General features: G+C 50.6%; 1 protein-coding gene across 7 annotated transcripts in view; it reads right to left on the bottom strand.

Moving 5' to 3' along the window:
• The window catches only part of EXOC3 (exocyst complex component 3), a 27,335-nt gene continuing 10,428 nt past the window's right edge, over positions 1-16,907 (bottom strand). For 6 of the 7 annotated variants that reach the window (XM_042953988.1, XM_042953963.1, XM_042953943.1 and 3 more), the window contains 10 exons: positions 10,701-11,382; positions 8,892-9,009; positions 7,932-8,057; positions 6,793-6,893; positions 4,962-5,072; positions 4,719-4,869; positions 3,338-3,460; positions 1,843-2,004; positions 1,284-1,411; positions 1-520 (listed from right to left, as the gene is read on the bottom strand). In XM_042953988.1, coding sequence (XP_042809922.1) covers positions 349-520; positions 1,284-1,411; positions 1,843-2,004; positions 3,338-3,460; positions 4,719-4,869; positions 4,962-5,072; positions 6,793-6,893; positions 7,932-8,057; positions 8,892-9,009; positions 10,701-11,382 — 1,874 coding nt within the window. In that variant the 3' untranslated portion in view covers positions 1-348. Of the gene's footprint in view, positions 521-1,283; positions 1,412-1,842; positions 2,005-3,337; positions 3,461-3,762; positions 3,999-4,718; positions 4,870-4,961; positions 5,073-6,792; positions 6,894-7,931; positions 8,058-8,891; positions 9,010-10,700; positions 11,383-16,907 lie in introns of those variants that run through there. The other variant, XR_006206720.1, reaches the window with a different exon arrangement.

Raw genomic sequence — 16,907 nt, forward strand, 5'->3', positions numbered from 1 at the left:
TTCATTTTCCTGCAAGAGTTCAGACTCTTTTATTCAGCGGCAGAGTTTTGGAGGTGTTTACACCGTGCAGAAATGAGGGGAGACCCAGGGGTTAAGGGGGACAGGCACCATGAGGCCCCCTCAAAGGACAAGAGAGGAGACAACCAGAAGAGCCATGGCCATCAGAGAGCTCACTCATCAAGAAGCCACGAGCGCGGTCCCACCAGAGGCAGGCATGCGGGACCTGGGCGCCTCATGTCCCTCTGGCCGCCATGCATTTCCAAGGGTGGGGGACGGGCACAGCGTCACAAGACCGGGGCCACGGGTGGGGGACGGGCACAGCGCCACAGCGAGGCTGGGGCCCACGGGCTACTTGAGCAGCTTCGCCACGTTCAGACTGGAGACCACGATCTCCTTGAAGATGGGCACGTAGTTCGGGTTTGCCTGCGTCGGGCCCTGCTCCAGCGTCTCGATGATGGTCTGCTTCATGTCCCGGCTGGTGTCCCCCCGCATGGCCAGCAGTGCACCGATGTGGTCATCCCTGTGGATGCGGGGACACCAGGGCTGCGTCAGGGGTGCACACACAGCCACTGGCCCCCAGGCCCGACTCAAACTCCCCCAGTGCTCTCCCCACGCCTGGCTCAGCCAACCCCAAGGCCCTAGAGGGGGCTGGACAGCTGCAGACCACTCGTAACAGCAGAGAAACCAGAGTTCTCCTCTCACTGTGGCCGTTTCTTCAAGCTACAAGCACAAAGCTTTCTAGACTCTGTTCTCCTAAATCTTTAATGGACTGCCTGCCTAGAGCAGGAGGACCCTGGGGAGGACAGGACCACCAGGCCCTCCTGCTTGAAGCCCAGAGCACTGGCAGAAAGGGAAGACACTGGCCGAGTGTCTTGGTCGAGTGTGGCACGTGTCCCCTCTTCTCTGAACCCAGGAGCACAAGAGGAGCTTCCTGAAGCCACCTTGCTGTGCACCTTCCCCAGCAAACAGAGCGTGACCGACGCCCCACCTGTTCACTGGTGCTGACCCCAGGAGACGCGTCCCATGTTGGGGGCCTGTGGGCTCCAGGGCCTGTGGAGGGCCAGGGGAGGCACAGAGACATTGCTGTTCTCTGCAGTCCACTCTACTCCTGGCGGTCGTCCCCCCAGTCTGTCCCCACAGGAGCCCAGACCCCCCACCCCGCCCCCCCAGTGGCGCTCACACCTGACGGCCAGGCTCTCCCATCTTCCCAGTGACCCTAGGAATGAGCCTGCTGCTCTGTGCCATGAATTCTAGCTGGAACAGGAAGGCACACTGGCCCTTACCTGATGTCTGGGTATTTGCTGACCAGCGTGGAGACTTCCAGATAGAGAAGAGACGGGTCTGTCAGCTTAATAACTTCTGCGACGGCAGTGATGGTGTCACAGTACCCATCTGCATCCTCCCCAAAACCCTGGAAGACAGGGCGCCAGCGGCTGAGGGCCACAAAGGGGGACCCCTGACGAGTCTCTGTCAAGCCCTCACTTTGGCAGAGGCCGCCTGGCTGGCTCCCCACCTCCTACGTAGGTGGCTCTGGATCCAGCTCAGGATCCACAGTGGAGCCCTCACCAAGCACTCAATGGCGGTGCTACCGGCAGGAGGGTGGGGACAGTCGACAGGGAGTGAGCCCAGGACTGCCCATGAGGGTCAGGCCAGCGTCTGGCTAGCGCTGCCCCCCAAGGGTCTAGAAGCCACGCCCCAGTGCACGAAGCCTCAGCCACAGGGTCCACCAGACCTTCCCGTTCACACAAGAGGGACCGACAGGTCACCCGGTCCCTGACCAACTGGCCTATGGCCCTGGGGGTGGGGACAATGAGAAAGCCTCGGGGCCCAGGCGGCACTCACGGAGGCCAGCTTCCGGAACAGGTGGCGGAGCTGCGCGGCCTCCCGGACCATCCTCTCTGCGCCCTCCTTGCGCTCCTCTGCGCTGCGGAAGGAGATGCGCTTCTGCATGACGGCCCGCAGGTACTCCAGCACCACGCGCCGCTGCGCCTCTGCCGTCATCCTCTGCGGGCAGACACAGGGTCAGCGAGGTCCCTGCGGAGGTCCACCCTCTGTGGAGACCCGGGCGGGCGAGCCCTCGCCAATCGCCGGCAGAACCCTCCAGCAGGTGCACATCCGAGGTTTCCACTGCATCACCTCGCTGAACCACAACCCCATTCACTATGGTGCTTTCCACTAAGTGGTGAAAGGAAACTGGAAACAAGGTTCTCTCACGAGACACGCGCCCGCCGGCCGCCCGAGAGGAGCCATCCAGACAAGACCCGTCTACCATCCGGAGGCCTGCACACAGCACTTGCCAGACACCGGCATTCAATCGACACAACAGATGTTTACGGAAGTAAACAGTGGAACCAAAAACCGTGCAAGCAACGGACGATAGGGCTGCACGCCGACCTCTGACCGGCCAGAGGCTTCCTGGCAGGCGAGGGGAGCAGTCAGTCGGGGGTTCCAACCACCGGGCCTCCCTACAGGTATCACTTTTAGTGGCTGAGTCACAAGAATTCCCTGTAAAACTAGTCCTTAGACAAGGGCTATACTGGGTCCCAGCCAACGCAGCAGGACAGGAAGACACGAAAGGTGCGAGGACCAGAAACGAAAACAGTGTCTCTGTTAAAATGACACAACCACGTATGTACAGGTCTGAAAGGGTCCAGAGACAAATCCTAGAAACACTCACAAAGTTTTACAATATCTGAACATGAGGTCAGTGTATTAAAACCACTTCCACAAGCCAGAAGCAAACTTCTTAAAATATATCACTTTTTACGGTACACAAACACGGCCCAACGCCCTGGCAGGACACGCGAGGAGGGAGTGAGGAGAGACGCCCGGGCCCTGCAGGAGGACTTCATGCAGACGGCCGAGGGACACGGGGGCTCGGGCACACGGCTCCTTCCTTGCCCATCTGCAGCAGGGCTCCCAGGTCCTCGCAGGGCCCGGCCGCACGGGGAAGAACCCTTGGGCCTCTGCCGGAGTGGAAACACAGCCAGGCTGCCTGTGCCCGGGACGGGGAACCGGAGAGGGAACGGCTGCTTCACCCTGGTCCACAGCCACTGCCTCCACCCTCCCTGCCAGGGGTCCCCACCACGAGCACTGCCTGGGTGTGTGGCCTTGTGCCAAAGACGGTTTGGTGGGGTGCCAGGAGGCAGTAAGGCTAAAGGAACAACAGAAACCCCTTTAGACGCTGATGTGTCCTCCCTGCCTCAGGTTACTGAAACCACCTGTAAACACCCAGTCACAGAAGAACTGGACACTGAGTTCCACACGAGATGCCATGTGGGCTCCAACGTGCAGGTGAGCACACGCCAACACCAAGTGGCTGTGCCCGTGCCCTTACCTTTTTATACGGCTTTTTAATTTTGGCAAAGTCATTGAAATAGTCTTCCACGGTAACACAAATGGTGTCCACGGCGTTGGACCCCAACAGCCACTTCCTCGTCATCAGCTCACTGAGATGTTGCTGAAAAGTGAAGGACAGAGAAAAACGTCACTTGGACGCTGTCCCCGAGTCACGTGTATCGGGAGGAAGGTGCTCAGAGCCTTGGTGCCGTTCTGTGACAGCAGACACACTCACGGGAAACCCCACTGGCCCGCGATCCGCGAACGCGTACCTTAGCTGCGGGAGGTGGACGCCGCACGTGACCGTTGTGCTGGGCTGCGTCCTCTACGCACGCCTGCAGTACACGTGCTGCCTTTAACATTCACGTGCATTTATTGCTTGATACTCTGCAACTTATTTACCCCAGCCTGACGGACACTTACAGTTTTTCACACTGGGCAACTACAAAGAAGGCTGCGACGAATTTGTGTTTCTGCAGGTGAAACCCCAAGAGCGTAACTCAGTCCACAAGTGTGCCAAGTGAAGCGTCAGTAGCCCTCCAGAAACTGCTGTCTGCACGTCTGTCCCCAGGCCGGCGACAACACGGACAGGTACTGCTGTGTTTAACCCTTGCTGTCCCGCTAAGCAACAGATACCACTTGGCTTGCATTTGCATATCCTGAAGGTCAGGGAGATAGGCAATTTTGTTTTGTATTTAGGACACTTGTAAAAACCCTTTTCTGTGAAACTTGGTCATCCTTTACTTTTCTCTCAGAGTTGTTACTTTATTTTGAAATGATTTCAAACGTATACGTTTCATCTGTTTTCTACGCCATTTTCAAGAAAGTTACAGATCTCACAAAACGATCCCACCAATCACCCCAAAAGCTCCTTTCCAGCTACTTCCTTCCCAGCAGGACCTGAGATCGATCACAGTTTTAGTATGTTCGATACATTCTGGTTTCTGCGAACATATCTAGATAATGCCAAGCCCTCTAACCTGACTTGCTGTTCTCGGTGTATTATCCCTCAGATGTGATGCGAAACGCACTTTGTTAATGGCTTGTTCTGTGTTTTCACTCAAAGCTGAGACTGGTCTACGTGATGCGTGGGCAGTGTGCACATATTCTCAATTTGGTTCTGGTTTCAAGAACTCGCTAATGAACATCGCCCCCACTGAGTCTCCTCACAGTTCACGGGGTCTCTGCTCAGCTGTACCTCGGAAGGGCCCCAAACCTGGGCCTCTGTCGTACAAGGCGTACGTCACAGAGAGGGAAAAAGCCCTTTGACGGTGGGAGAGGTGAAGTCGAGTGTCAGCTGGGTGCGTGTCCCCGAGGGCACACAGGACGGGAGCCCCGTGTTCAGCCTAGAAACGAAACGGCAAAGAAGCGGCTCCCACCTCCAGGTCCAGGAAGACCTCCTCCAGCAGGCTGCCACAGCCTTCCTTCGCAATGGCGTCCAGAATCCCGTCCATGCTTGGCTGGCTCAGAGACACGCCTGCTTCCACGTCACTTTTCAAGTACTTCCTCTTTAAACTGACTATGGATTCTCTACGAGGCAACAGTTACGGCTCCGTGAAGTGGCCGAGCGCCCTTACCCGCTCCTCTGTTGTTTCTGGGCCGCCCTGTCCACGGTCACTTACTTAAAGGTCTGGCAGTTGTTGATGATGGCGATCACGTACTGCACGTAGCAGTGCGGGTGCTGCCGGTCCCTCAGGTGTTGTTCTTTGTACGACTGGGTTTCGTCCTTGTATCTGGAACACACAGCCCCCAGTAAACATCAGTCGAGGGGCAGGTGGGTGTGCCGGGCGCCACGCTGACATCACACCTCATAAATACATCTGGCACCGCTGACACCTGAGCAGGCAAGTCTTTACGAATAAGGTGAGTTTTGGGATGATCTGTAAGACCAGGGAAGCTGATCACTTTAAACGGACTCTTGAAGATAAATCTTCTATCGGGCTTTAAAATATGGTTCAGTATTCTCATTACACAAATATTTAGAAATATTTCTGAGTAAATGGGAAATTATTATTTCATCAGACATACGACTTGCCTAGAAATGCATACGATAGTGTTGAGAACGTTATCAAATATTAGATAAAATTTCACTTTCTGAAGAACCAATAAATTACTCAAAAATAAATAACTCATTTGAGGTCAAGAAAACAAGCAAGTGAGATCACTACACGCTTTATTTCTGAATTTGTTACAGAGATTCCCAGACACGTACAGGAGTAGAATAGCACAACGTACCGTATGTACGTTTAAAAGACCTTAAGAAAGAAGCAAGCTGAAAACTGCCAATTACAGAGAAATAATTAAGCATTTATTCTGCCTTTCTGTCCGACATGTGGTTCAGGTAATCAAGCTTCTGAGGCTGATGGGGAAAGTTTCCTCTTTCTGCTAACAAAAGGACTAAATAAGGCCATGATGCGCAGGGGGGTGACTGACGGGGACTCTCGGTGAGGGGCCCAGCTGTCGGCGCCTGAGCCAGCAGAGGACACAGGGACGCGCATCTCCTCGTGTACACACTGCCTGTGCGGGCTTCTTGCCAAAGGGCAAGGTGATAAAGATGAAACCCACAGCCTTTAGAGCCAACACGTGGTTGGCAGGTGGATGGCAGTCAGGGTTAGGCACTGTGAGATAATCTGACACGTGTCCACAGGCCAGTGGCTGAAAGAGGGGCCAGGCCGCACTCGAGGACCCGAGACCTCGCACTGCAGACCCTGCCGCTACCCCGTCTGAATATGTAACTTGAAAGAGGGGGGACGGGGGGACCCAAATACAAATTTGGTGTCAGATGATCCCAAGAAAGGATGCTCACGTGTACGTGGGTTGATGGCCCTCCAGTGAGATAAGAACGCAGGAAATGAGGTGCCTGGATGTCTGGGATTTGCTTTAAAGTCCTCGGGGTGTACAGATGAGGTGACGGGGGCTTTAAAGGGACAGCTTTTGAAGACGGATGACGGGTTGAGGTTTTTACACCTTTCTACTTCTGTAGAGGTTTGAAAATCTCCTTTGTGAACAATGCAGAGGGAGGGAGGGGTCCTGGAAACACACCCCGAGACCCCCTGGAGGGCCGATCCCAGCGATGGAATGTGCAGCCACCACCGAGGGAGTCTCCCCCTCCTGGGCCAGGGGCAGTTCAGAAAACAGGAAGGACGCGTCTGGAGGAGACTCTAATGACGCGGCCCTGACCTCGCTGCCCAGGAGACCTCACTGCCCAGCGGACCCGTCCAGACTCTCAGGAAAATGGCACAGTCCATTCCAAAGGAAGACAGTAAGAAAAGGCTTGTTTCAAAATAACAAAGGTCACTATAGCAAATCCGGGCTTCAAGCATTTTTTAACACCAGGCGCATCGGGATCAAAATTTTGCTTTTAAGTTTTGCAGGCGTATCGGGATCAAAATTTTGCTTTTAAGTTTTGAAAACATACACTTTCTAAATCCGCACGCTGGCAAAAATACATACCTGCTCAGGAAAGAATTCATTTGCTGAAGACACAGAACTAGTACCTTTGTTTTCAGGTCTTCACTTATCTGAGCAGCAACTTGGAGATTCTGTTCAAACATCTAAAAATTGGAGAACTTATCAACTGTCATATAAACTCACAAGAGTTTCCCATTACATAAAACCCCTATCTGCCAATTGGTAGTTACAGTCCACATTCAGGAAAAAAAAAAAAAAGAAACTGCTTGAAAAATAACAAAGTTAGTCAAACAACTTTCTCACTAGATAGAAAAAAACCAAGTGAATCACTTCCTAATTACCTGCAAACAGGCTGGTCTCCACAAAGAGGGAAATGGTCTCCACAAAGACAGGGAGGCTGGGTGTGGCTGGGGTCACATGGGTGCCCGGGGCTGGGCTATGATTTGCCATGGGGATTCCTTACGAAGAGTTAGGAGGGTATACGCTGGACTGAGGGGAGGCAGATGTACAGAGACAGAGAAAGGCCACACGGCCAAGCCAACTCCAGGCCCGTGGCACACGAGGCCTGTCAGGACACCAGTTTCCAAAATAAGGGAAAGGGTGGGGCCCCATCGGATGCTGATGCTGTCACCCAGAGACAGACGCCCACATCGCTTACTTGTGCCCAGCTGGTGCCCAAGCACATGCCACTGATACGGTCCCACACAAGTGTCAGAACACGGCTCAGCCCCCCCTCCTGCCAGAAAGCTTCCTCCAGGAAGAAAAGCCGACAGGAAAGAAGCTGGAGGGCGCCAGCAAGTGCCAGGCATCAAAAAGTAATCCTAAGAAGGCATGATTATGGCCAAAACATAAAGGACCCCTTCCCAAATCCATCAGGCGATGTTCAATCAGGCGGCATTTATGAAGACAAATCTTGGACATTTCCAACATGAGGAAATGTCAAAAAGCAAACTCCTATCTGAGCACCATACGCAAATAACACGTAATTAGGTTCTAGTTCAAATCCGAACACCTTACGGAAACTAAAGCAACTGTGGGCACAACTGCTTCAGATGGAGAAGGGCCTGAAGTACGAGGTGGGGCTCCCTCTGTCTTTACTACGGGGGCGGCTTCATGCTGATCTGCAGCACCCACAGAGCCCATGGACAGCCCAGGAATGACCCTCGATGGTGCGACAGTACCTGGAAGACGATGGCAGGGAGTGTCGTCTGGTAGTACCCATCTTGGTCGGCTTCGGGCTCCGTCTCTTTCAGCCAGTCTTTCTTGTCTGTTTCTAGTGCTTTCCGCAGCCAGGCAATTATGTTTGACTAAAAGAAGTCCAGCATCACAGAGAGAGAAGAGAAGAACAGGTCCCTCTGAAGCAAGGCAATGTCCTCTCTTCAGGGGTGTAGCATCAGAAACCAAACTCAGGGTCCCGGGAGTCCCCGTTCCCACACGAGCCGTACCACAAGCCACCACCACGGCAGGTGGGGCCTCCACAGACAACCTTCCGGGCGAGAACCTCACTGCAGGCCAGGCCAGGCCGGTCAGAAGTACACAGAAGCACAAAGGCCGCCATGCTCCCAGCAGACCCGTCCACGAAGACCGCACACCAGCACCGTCACTTCAGGACACAGACCCCACCCTGCTCAGCACCTCAGTCACAATGCTATCTGCTACTCGGGCTCACCTTGTCCAAGGAAGCAGACCCTGACCTCCTCCTGTCACCACAGGCCACCTGGGGGTCTTGGGCGGCATCTGGTCCCCAACTGGGGACCACCCTCCCACTCCTGGGCTCAGCTCTAAGAGGCTGGCTGGCACCGCTGTCCGTCAGCAGGACATCCAGGGGCCTCCCGAAGCCTCCAGGGGTAGGACAGGCTCACTCCTCACTCCAGCCGGAGGAGGTTCAAACACATACCTCAACCTCCAGACCCAGTGGCCAGAGGACAAGCCGCCCTCCTCATCTAACCGGCCACGTGCACTTCGAGACCCAACTTCTCAGAAACAGAGCCTGCACGTCCTGAGGAAGCCAACATCAAAACAGGTCTCTCCCCTGCCTTCTCTTGCCCACTGGCTTCGGTGACGGCAGCGTGACCCAGAGAGCCCACATCGTCGTCTACCTGAGGGACACAGCCCGGCTCGGGACCACAGCACCTACTCACAGTGAGAGTCGACATGTATGTGTCAAGCAGCTCAGAGACCACATCTGGAGAAAGCAAAGGCTCCAGGGTGCTGACATCCACTTCTGGGGCCAGCTCCGCGTTCCCCATCATCTCTGCACTATGGCAAAACCAGGTACGAGAAAGAATAATTACTAGGAAGACAGAAAACACTCAGGTAAGTGCTCCTGGGTCTTGTCATACACGAAGCACCCCCCCCCCCCACAATGCCACGCCGGGGAGGGGAGGCAGGGCTTGGGGAGAGTGCTGGGCGAGAAGGGGCCACATGAGGCGGCTCATTCCCTGGCCTCAGCCGGCTGCACCCACGTCACTCAGGAAAGAAACCCTGTGAGAGGAAGAACTGTTTTTTCTACCCATAGCACCTCCCCATGGGGAAGGCCAGGGCCTGGCAAATACAAGGTGCTCAGTAGACAGGTTCTATCAAACAAGGGAGGAACACCCAAGTACAATAACTTAGAAACCAGACCCTGAAGTTAGTGTTGCTAATCTACGCGGTTCATAACCGAACGTGAGTCAGCAAAAAGTGTCAATATGTTCAGGCGACTGTGCTTAAGAAGACACGGATGGGAACTGAGTTCCAGAAAAAAGTTTCCATAAAGAAGTTAGTATCTACGTGTGGCTAGTCCTCAAAAGTCCAAGGCTTAAATGTTCAGAAAACTCACACACCTTATGCCGTGTTCCCTAAATGTGTATTTACAGTGAAAACGCTGAGTACTAACAGCTAGTCCACTATGTGTAAGAAATACAAGGTCTAGGGGCGCCTGGGTGGCTCAGTCGGTTAAGCGGCCGACTTCGGCTCAGGTCACGATCTCACAGCCCGTGAGTTCGAGCCCCGCGTCAGGCTCTGTGCTGACAGCTCAGAGCCTGGAGCCTGTTTCGGATTCTGTGTCTCCCTCTCTCTGACCCTCCCCCGTTCATGCTCTGTCTCTCTCTGTCTCAAAAATAAATAAACGTTAAAAAAAAAAATTAAAAAAAAATTTTTTTTAATGTTTATTTTTGAGATAGGGAGAGACAGAGCACAAGTGGGGGAGGGGCAGAGAGAGAGGGAGACAGAATCCAAAGCAGGCTCCAGGCTCTGAGCTGTGAGCACACAGCCAGACGTGGGGATCGAACTCACAAATCGTGAGATCGTGACCTGAGCCGAAGTCAGAGGCTTAACCAACTGAGCCCCTCGAACTCACAAATCGTGAGATCGTGACCTGAGCCGAAGTCAGAGGCTTAACCGACTGAGCCCCCAAGGCACCCCTCACCCGAGATTCTTAGATCAACCTCAAACCAATCAAGCACAAAATCGCTCATTCCTTTTGTGAAGTGATAAAACCACAAGGCTGGAATGCAAAGAAAACAGACTTTTCTCGGCTACTGGTGAGAGTAAACCAGACTGGGGGCACCGGAAGCCAGGAGGACGGAGTGGTGCCTCCTTACCAGCCATGTGACTATGCAGGTCCCGGGACCTCCTGTGCCCACGCATCCCCACCTGTCCAACGGGGTGAAATCACACAATCGGGGTGCCACTGCAAGGAGGGAATGGGTTAGTGCACAGCGGGCTCAGTATCATAGAAAAGCGCAACACAGAGCCGCTCAATAGGGCCTGGGCATCAAGGGCACCACGTAAACACAAGGGCGTTCACACAACCAGAGTCTGGCCCCTGACCTCAGGGGAAGCCCACAAACAGGCCAGAGAGGAGACTTTCGTCGGCAAGAAAACAAAGTCTGAGGGTGCCGAGCACACACCAGAGCAAAACAACTCAACTCTACGTGAACGAAATGCAAGAGTGAACCTGGAGTTACCTTGTGTAGGTGTTCAAGACCCAAGTCAACAGGCTCACGATCTCATTGGCTTCCAGGTCTTCGGACGCGAGCTCCTGCATCCGCGTGCTCAGGGCCTGGTGGTACATGCTCAGGAGGTTTCTGAAGATTTCATAATGCGGGGGGAAACACTGAACCATCAGGTTTTTGGCAACAATGAGGTCATCTAGCACGTACTTCCGTATAATTTCCAGGTGGCGGACGAGCCACATCTTGTCCGACTCCCTGGTGTCTGCCTGTGTGCCCTCAATTCTAGTGGTCACAGTTCTGTCCAAGATGGCAAACATTTTCTCCTTCCAGTTCTTGGGCCTCCCGGGAGGAACAAAACCAGTTTGCTTTTTTCGGTCAAGTATGCGCCTGTCAATTTTTTCTTCCCTTTCGATGATTCTGACAACTGAGACCAGCAAGGTGGGGTCACGGCGAACAGTGACCAGTGACCTCTGCAGCACCATCCACAGCTGCTTGGCCAGCTCGTCCGAAAGCCCCTGTGTGCTCCCGAAGTAGCCGTGGATGAGGGTCATGTCACGAGTGTTCCCACTGTCCATGCGGTACTGCTCATACATCAGCCCGTCCCGGGAGCACTCCAGGTCCATCAGCTTCCGGTGGGCCTGCAGGAGTGCCCCCTGTTCTATGAGGTCCTGGGTCTCCCTCACAATCTCGGGCACTAGGGAAAAAGGCACAAGATGGCACTGTGAAAACCACACAAAAGGCTGTGAGGGACGCTGGGAAGGAGGCAGAGGATGGGGACCTGTCTGTGCGGGATGCTGGGAAGGAGGAGCACGGGCACCTGTCTGTGTGGGATGCTGGGAAGGCACAGAAGACACAGCATGGGGACCTGTCTTGCCACCCAGACAACTGCACTGGCAGAAGCTGGGTAACTGCTTGGACTGTGGAGTCTGCGGAAGGCCAGCAACTTCCCAGAGAAGGCTCGGTGGTAAACTGAGGTTAATTTCGGTCCGTCGTAGCTCTGAGCACAGGAGCAGCTCCCCAGGCCCGGCCCAGCCCGCCACATGCTCCCGAAGCAGCTCGCACACAGCCCGAGAGAACCTGGGTGAGCAGAAAGGACCACGTCCTCCAATACTAAGGATCTGTGTCCCCACTGCTGGCTGATCAGGGAGATGCGGACACGGAGGTGGAGCCCACTGTTACTACAGGCCCACCACCAATGTTGTAACCCTTCTCCCTTCCACCAGGTGACTTCTGGGGGATTTAAAGAGCCAGTACCTCTTTCCCCCTCTGTTTTTATTCCCTTCTGCCTCCAGACATAGGCCCGGGCTCAGCAGACCTGAGAAGACCTTCAATACTTCTTGGTCTGATCTGCAGCACAGGGACAGCCTCCAACAACCAAAACACAAGTAATAAACAAAACCACCCCCTGGGGAAGAGGAGCACCTGATTTCAGAGTTCTCAGGTTATCAGATTCAAATGCCCAATGTCCAACGAAAAAAAAAAAATCACAAGGCATCAAAAGATACAGGAAAGTATGGAGATTCAGGGGAAAAAATTACCCAACACAAACCATCCGTGAGAAACACTAGGTGGTTGGTCTACCGGACAAAGACTTTAAAGCAAGTCTTAAATGTGCTCCAGAGACTAAAGAAAGAGGTGCAGAAAGTCCAGAAAATGATACAGGAACAAAATGCAAACATCAATGAAGAGCCAGGAACCCTAAAAGGAAACCAAAAACCACCCTGAAAGTGAAAACATTTATCTCAAGTGTACAAAGGCGGGTCTGATGGTCAGAAGGAAGACTGCGGACAAAAATGGAACAATGGACATTACCAGGTGAGAGGACCAGAAGGAAAAAGGACTAAAGGAGAGTGACCAGAGCCTCGGGGGTCTGTGGGGCACCATCAGGTGACCGGCACGCACACTGTGGGCGTCCCAGAAGAGGGAAAGAGAGAAAAGGGGACAGAGAAATGATCTGACTAGTGGTCAAACTTGCATTTAACCTGATCAAAGACACGTCTATGAACATTTGAAAACTCACTAAACTCCAAGAAGAAAAAACTCAGAGGATCTAGAACAAGACATGTTACAAACACACTGCTGAAAACCAAAGACAAAGGGAGAACCTTGAAAGCCGTGAGGGGGAAGCAGCTGGCTGCCTATGAGGGAACCTCAGTAAGACAAGAAGGTTGTTCACCATGGAGGCCTGACGGCAGGGGGTGGGGACAGTCGAAGACTGAAAGGAAACCACTGTCACCTGAGTCCCATACCCAGCAAAACTATCCTTCAAAATGAAGGAGATATGAAGACACTGCCAGACACACACAAACTGAGGGAGCTCGTGACCCCAAAACCTGCCCGGAGACCTCCTGGGAGCCCTGCAGGTGACAGGAAAGGATGCGGGACAGTAATGCAAAGCTGGGTCGAGAAATACAGATTTCGGTAAGGTAAATATATGGGTAGCTGGAGAAGCCAGTGTTATTGTAACTTTGGTTTGTACCTTTACTTTTTCTTCTAAGTAATTTAAAAGACTAACACAGCTAGGAAACAAATTACTTGTTCAAAGATAATATTACTATAACTGGTTTATAATTCCACATAGGTTGACACTAATACATTAAAAAAAACAACAACCAGTGAGTCTGTTTTTGGACAACATACAAAGATGTAAGTTTGTGACATCGACAACTGAAAAGGGGTAAGGACGGCATCATGTAGGAGGAGGGTTTTCATCTGTTATTGAAGTTAAGCCAAGATAAATTCAGAGTATTTTAACTTTATTTTTTAAATGTGATCCCCATGGTAACCACAAAGAAAACAGCTACTGGATATATAAAAAAAGGAAACGAGGAGTAATTCAAACATTTCACTACAAAAAAATCAACTAAACACAAAACAAGACAATAATGCAGAAACGAGAGACACAAAGGCTGTAAGGCACACAGAAATCAAATGGGAAAATGACGGAAGTAAGGCACCCGCTATCAGGGATTACTCTACATGTAAGCGGATTAAACTCTCCAATCAGAAGACCAAGACCGCAAAATGGACAAAAACACAAGATGCAGCCACCTGGCATCTACAAGAGACTCACTTGAGATCCACAGATACAAACCGTGTGAAATGAGAGGCCGGAGGGAACACTTCATGTGAACAGTGACCAGATTAGAGCAGGTGGCCCTACCAGTATCAGGCAAAACAGACCCCAAATCAACAAGTTTACAAGACACAAAGAAGGCATTAAATGTTAATAAGAAGCTCTTTACAGCCAGAAGATACAATTACAAACATTTACTCACTCAACGAGAGACCACCGAATTACGCGAAGCAGAAATCCGCAAGATTGGGGAATAGACAGTCCTGTGATCATAGTTGGGAGACTTCGATGTCACTCACAGTAACGGACAGGACAAGCAGTCAGGAGAGAAGTAAGGACGTAGAGGACCTGAACCACACAAGCACCGACTTCTAACAGACACCCAGGGGACACTCCACCCAGCAGTGGCACACCTGTTCCTCCAAGAGCACGTTTTCCAGGACAGACCATGTCTTACACCACTAATTAAATCTCAGTAGATTTTAAAAGACAGATATTATACAAAATACCTTCTCCAACCATGATAGATGAAGTTAGAAATCTGTAACATTAGAAAAATTCACAAATCTGTGGACATTAAACATATTCAATCACTGGATCAAAGAAAAAAATCACGAAAGAAATTAGAAAATACCTATGAAAACACAGCACACCAAAACTCATGGGACCAAGGAAAGCAGTTTAAAGGAGAAGTGTATGAACTCTAAATGCTTACATCAAAGAAAAGGAAAAATGTCAAGTCAACAACCGAACTTTATAATTTAGGGAACCAGGAGAAGAGCAGGGTGACCCTAAGGTCAGCAGAAGGAAGGCAGTAAAGAGGAAAGCAGAGAGAAACAAAACAGACAACAGGAAAAGAACACAGAAAATCGACAAAACAAAGGTGGTTCTTTGAAAAGATAAACAGTTGACAAACCTTTGGCTAAATGGTCTTAAAAAGAGAGAGAAGACTCAAATACTAAAATCAGAAATGAAAGTGGGGACATGGCTGCCGATCCTGCAGAAATACGACCACAAGAGTCCTGGAAACTGTACAACGACCTAGACAAGGGGCATAAACCCACCCAGACTGACCCTAAAGAACAGGAAATCTTTTTTTTTTTTTTTTTAAGTTTATTTATTTATCTTGAGAGCAAGTGTGAGCAGGCAAGGGCAGAGAGAGAGGGAGGGAGAGAATCCCAAGCACGCTCTCCGATGTCAGCGCAATCTCGTAATCGTGAGATCATGACCTGAGCCGAAACCAAGAGCGGGACCCTTAACCGACTGAGCCTCCCAGGCGCCCCTGAAGAAACGGAAAATCTAAACAGACCCATAACTAGTAAAGGGAGGGGAAGTGGGAGCTAACATTGAACGGGTGTAAAATTTGTTTTTTCTTTCAGTTTTACTAGCATGTGACGGGCACGCAACACTGTCCCACGCCTGTTTCACGAGAGGAGTCCCGGGGGGTGGGTGGTCATGACAGCTGCACAACGTGAAAGCACTCGACACCACAGAACTGTACACGGAAACAATCAGGCTGATGAACTTTCCACCCTGTGTATCTTACATTAAAATAAAGTGGGGGGGGTGGGGGCAGGCTGTGTGCACAGTACTCCTGAGTTACAGGTAACGAGAAAAGCCTGAAGGCCGTCAAACCAGCACATCTTGGCTTCCCAGGGGAATTCTACCAGACATTTAAAGCAGAAATAATACCTATCCTTCTCAAGCTATTCCAAAAAATAGAAAAGGAAGGAAAACTTCCAGACTCATTCTATGAAGCCAGCATTACTTTGATTCCTAAACCAGACAGAGACCCAGTAAAAAAAGAGAACTACAGGCCAATATCCCTGATGAATATGGATGCAAAAATTCTCAATAAGATACTAGCAAATCGAATTCAACAGCATATAAAAAGAATTATTCACCATGATCAAGTGGGATTCATTCCTGGGAGCAGGGCTGGTTCATCGTCCGCAAATCAATTGACGTGATACATCACGTTAATAAAAGAAAAGATAAGAACCATATGATCCTATCCATCGATGCAGAAAAAGCATTTGACAAAATTCAGTATCCTTTTTTTTTTTTTCCAGTATCCTTTCTTAATAAAAACCCTCAAGAAAGTCAGGATAGAAGAAACATACTTAAACATAAAAGCCATTTATGAAAAGCCCACAACTAATATCATCCTCAATGGGGAAAAACTGAGAGCTTTCTCCCTGAGATCAGGAACACGACAGGGATGTCCACTCTCACTGCTGTTGTTTAACATAGTGTTGGAAGTTTTGGCATCAGCAATCAGACAACAAAACAAAATCAAAGGTATCAAAATTGGCAAAGATGAAGTTAAGCTTTCACTTTTTGCAGATGACATATTATACACGGAAAATCCAATAGACTCCACCAAAAGCCTGCAGAACTGATACATGAATTCAGCCAAGTTGCAGGATACAAAATCAATGTACAGAAATCAGCTGCATTCTTATACACTAATAATGAAGCAACAGAAAGACAAAGAAACAGATCCCATTCACAATTGCACCAAGAAGCATAAAATACCCAGGAATAAACCTAACCAAAGATGCAAAAGATCTGTATGCTGAAAACTATAGAAAGCTTCTGAAGGAAATTGAAGAAGATACAAAGAAATGGAAAAACATTCTGTGCTCATGGATTGGAAGAATAAATATTGTTAAAATGTCAATACTACCCAAAGCTATCTACACATTCAGTGCAATCCCAATCAAAATTGCACCAGCATTCTTCTCGAAGCTAGAACAAGCAATCCTAAAATTTGTATGGAACCACAAAAGACCCCGAATAGCCAAAGTAATATTGAAGAAGACCAGCGGGAGGCATCACAATCCCAGACTTTAGCCTCTACTACAAAGCTATAATCATCAAGACAGCATGGTATTGGCACAAAAACAGACACACAGACCAATGGAACAGAATAGAAACCCCAGAACTAGACCCACAAAAGTATGGCCAACTAATCTTTGACAAAGCAGGAAAGAATATCCAATGGAAAAAAGACAGTCTCTTTAACAAACGGTGCTGGGAGAACTGGACAGCAACATGCAGAAGGTTGAAACTAGACCACTTTCTCACACCATTCACAAAAACAAACTCAAAATGGATAAAGGACCTGAATGTGAGACAGG

Source organism: Panthera leo, chromosome A1 (assembly GCF_018350215.1).
Source record: "Panthera leo isolate Ple1 chromosome A1, P.leo_Ple1_pat1.1, whole genome shotgun sequence".
NCBI lineage: Eukaryota > Metazoa > Chordata > Mammalia > Carnivora > Felidae > Panthera > Panthera leo.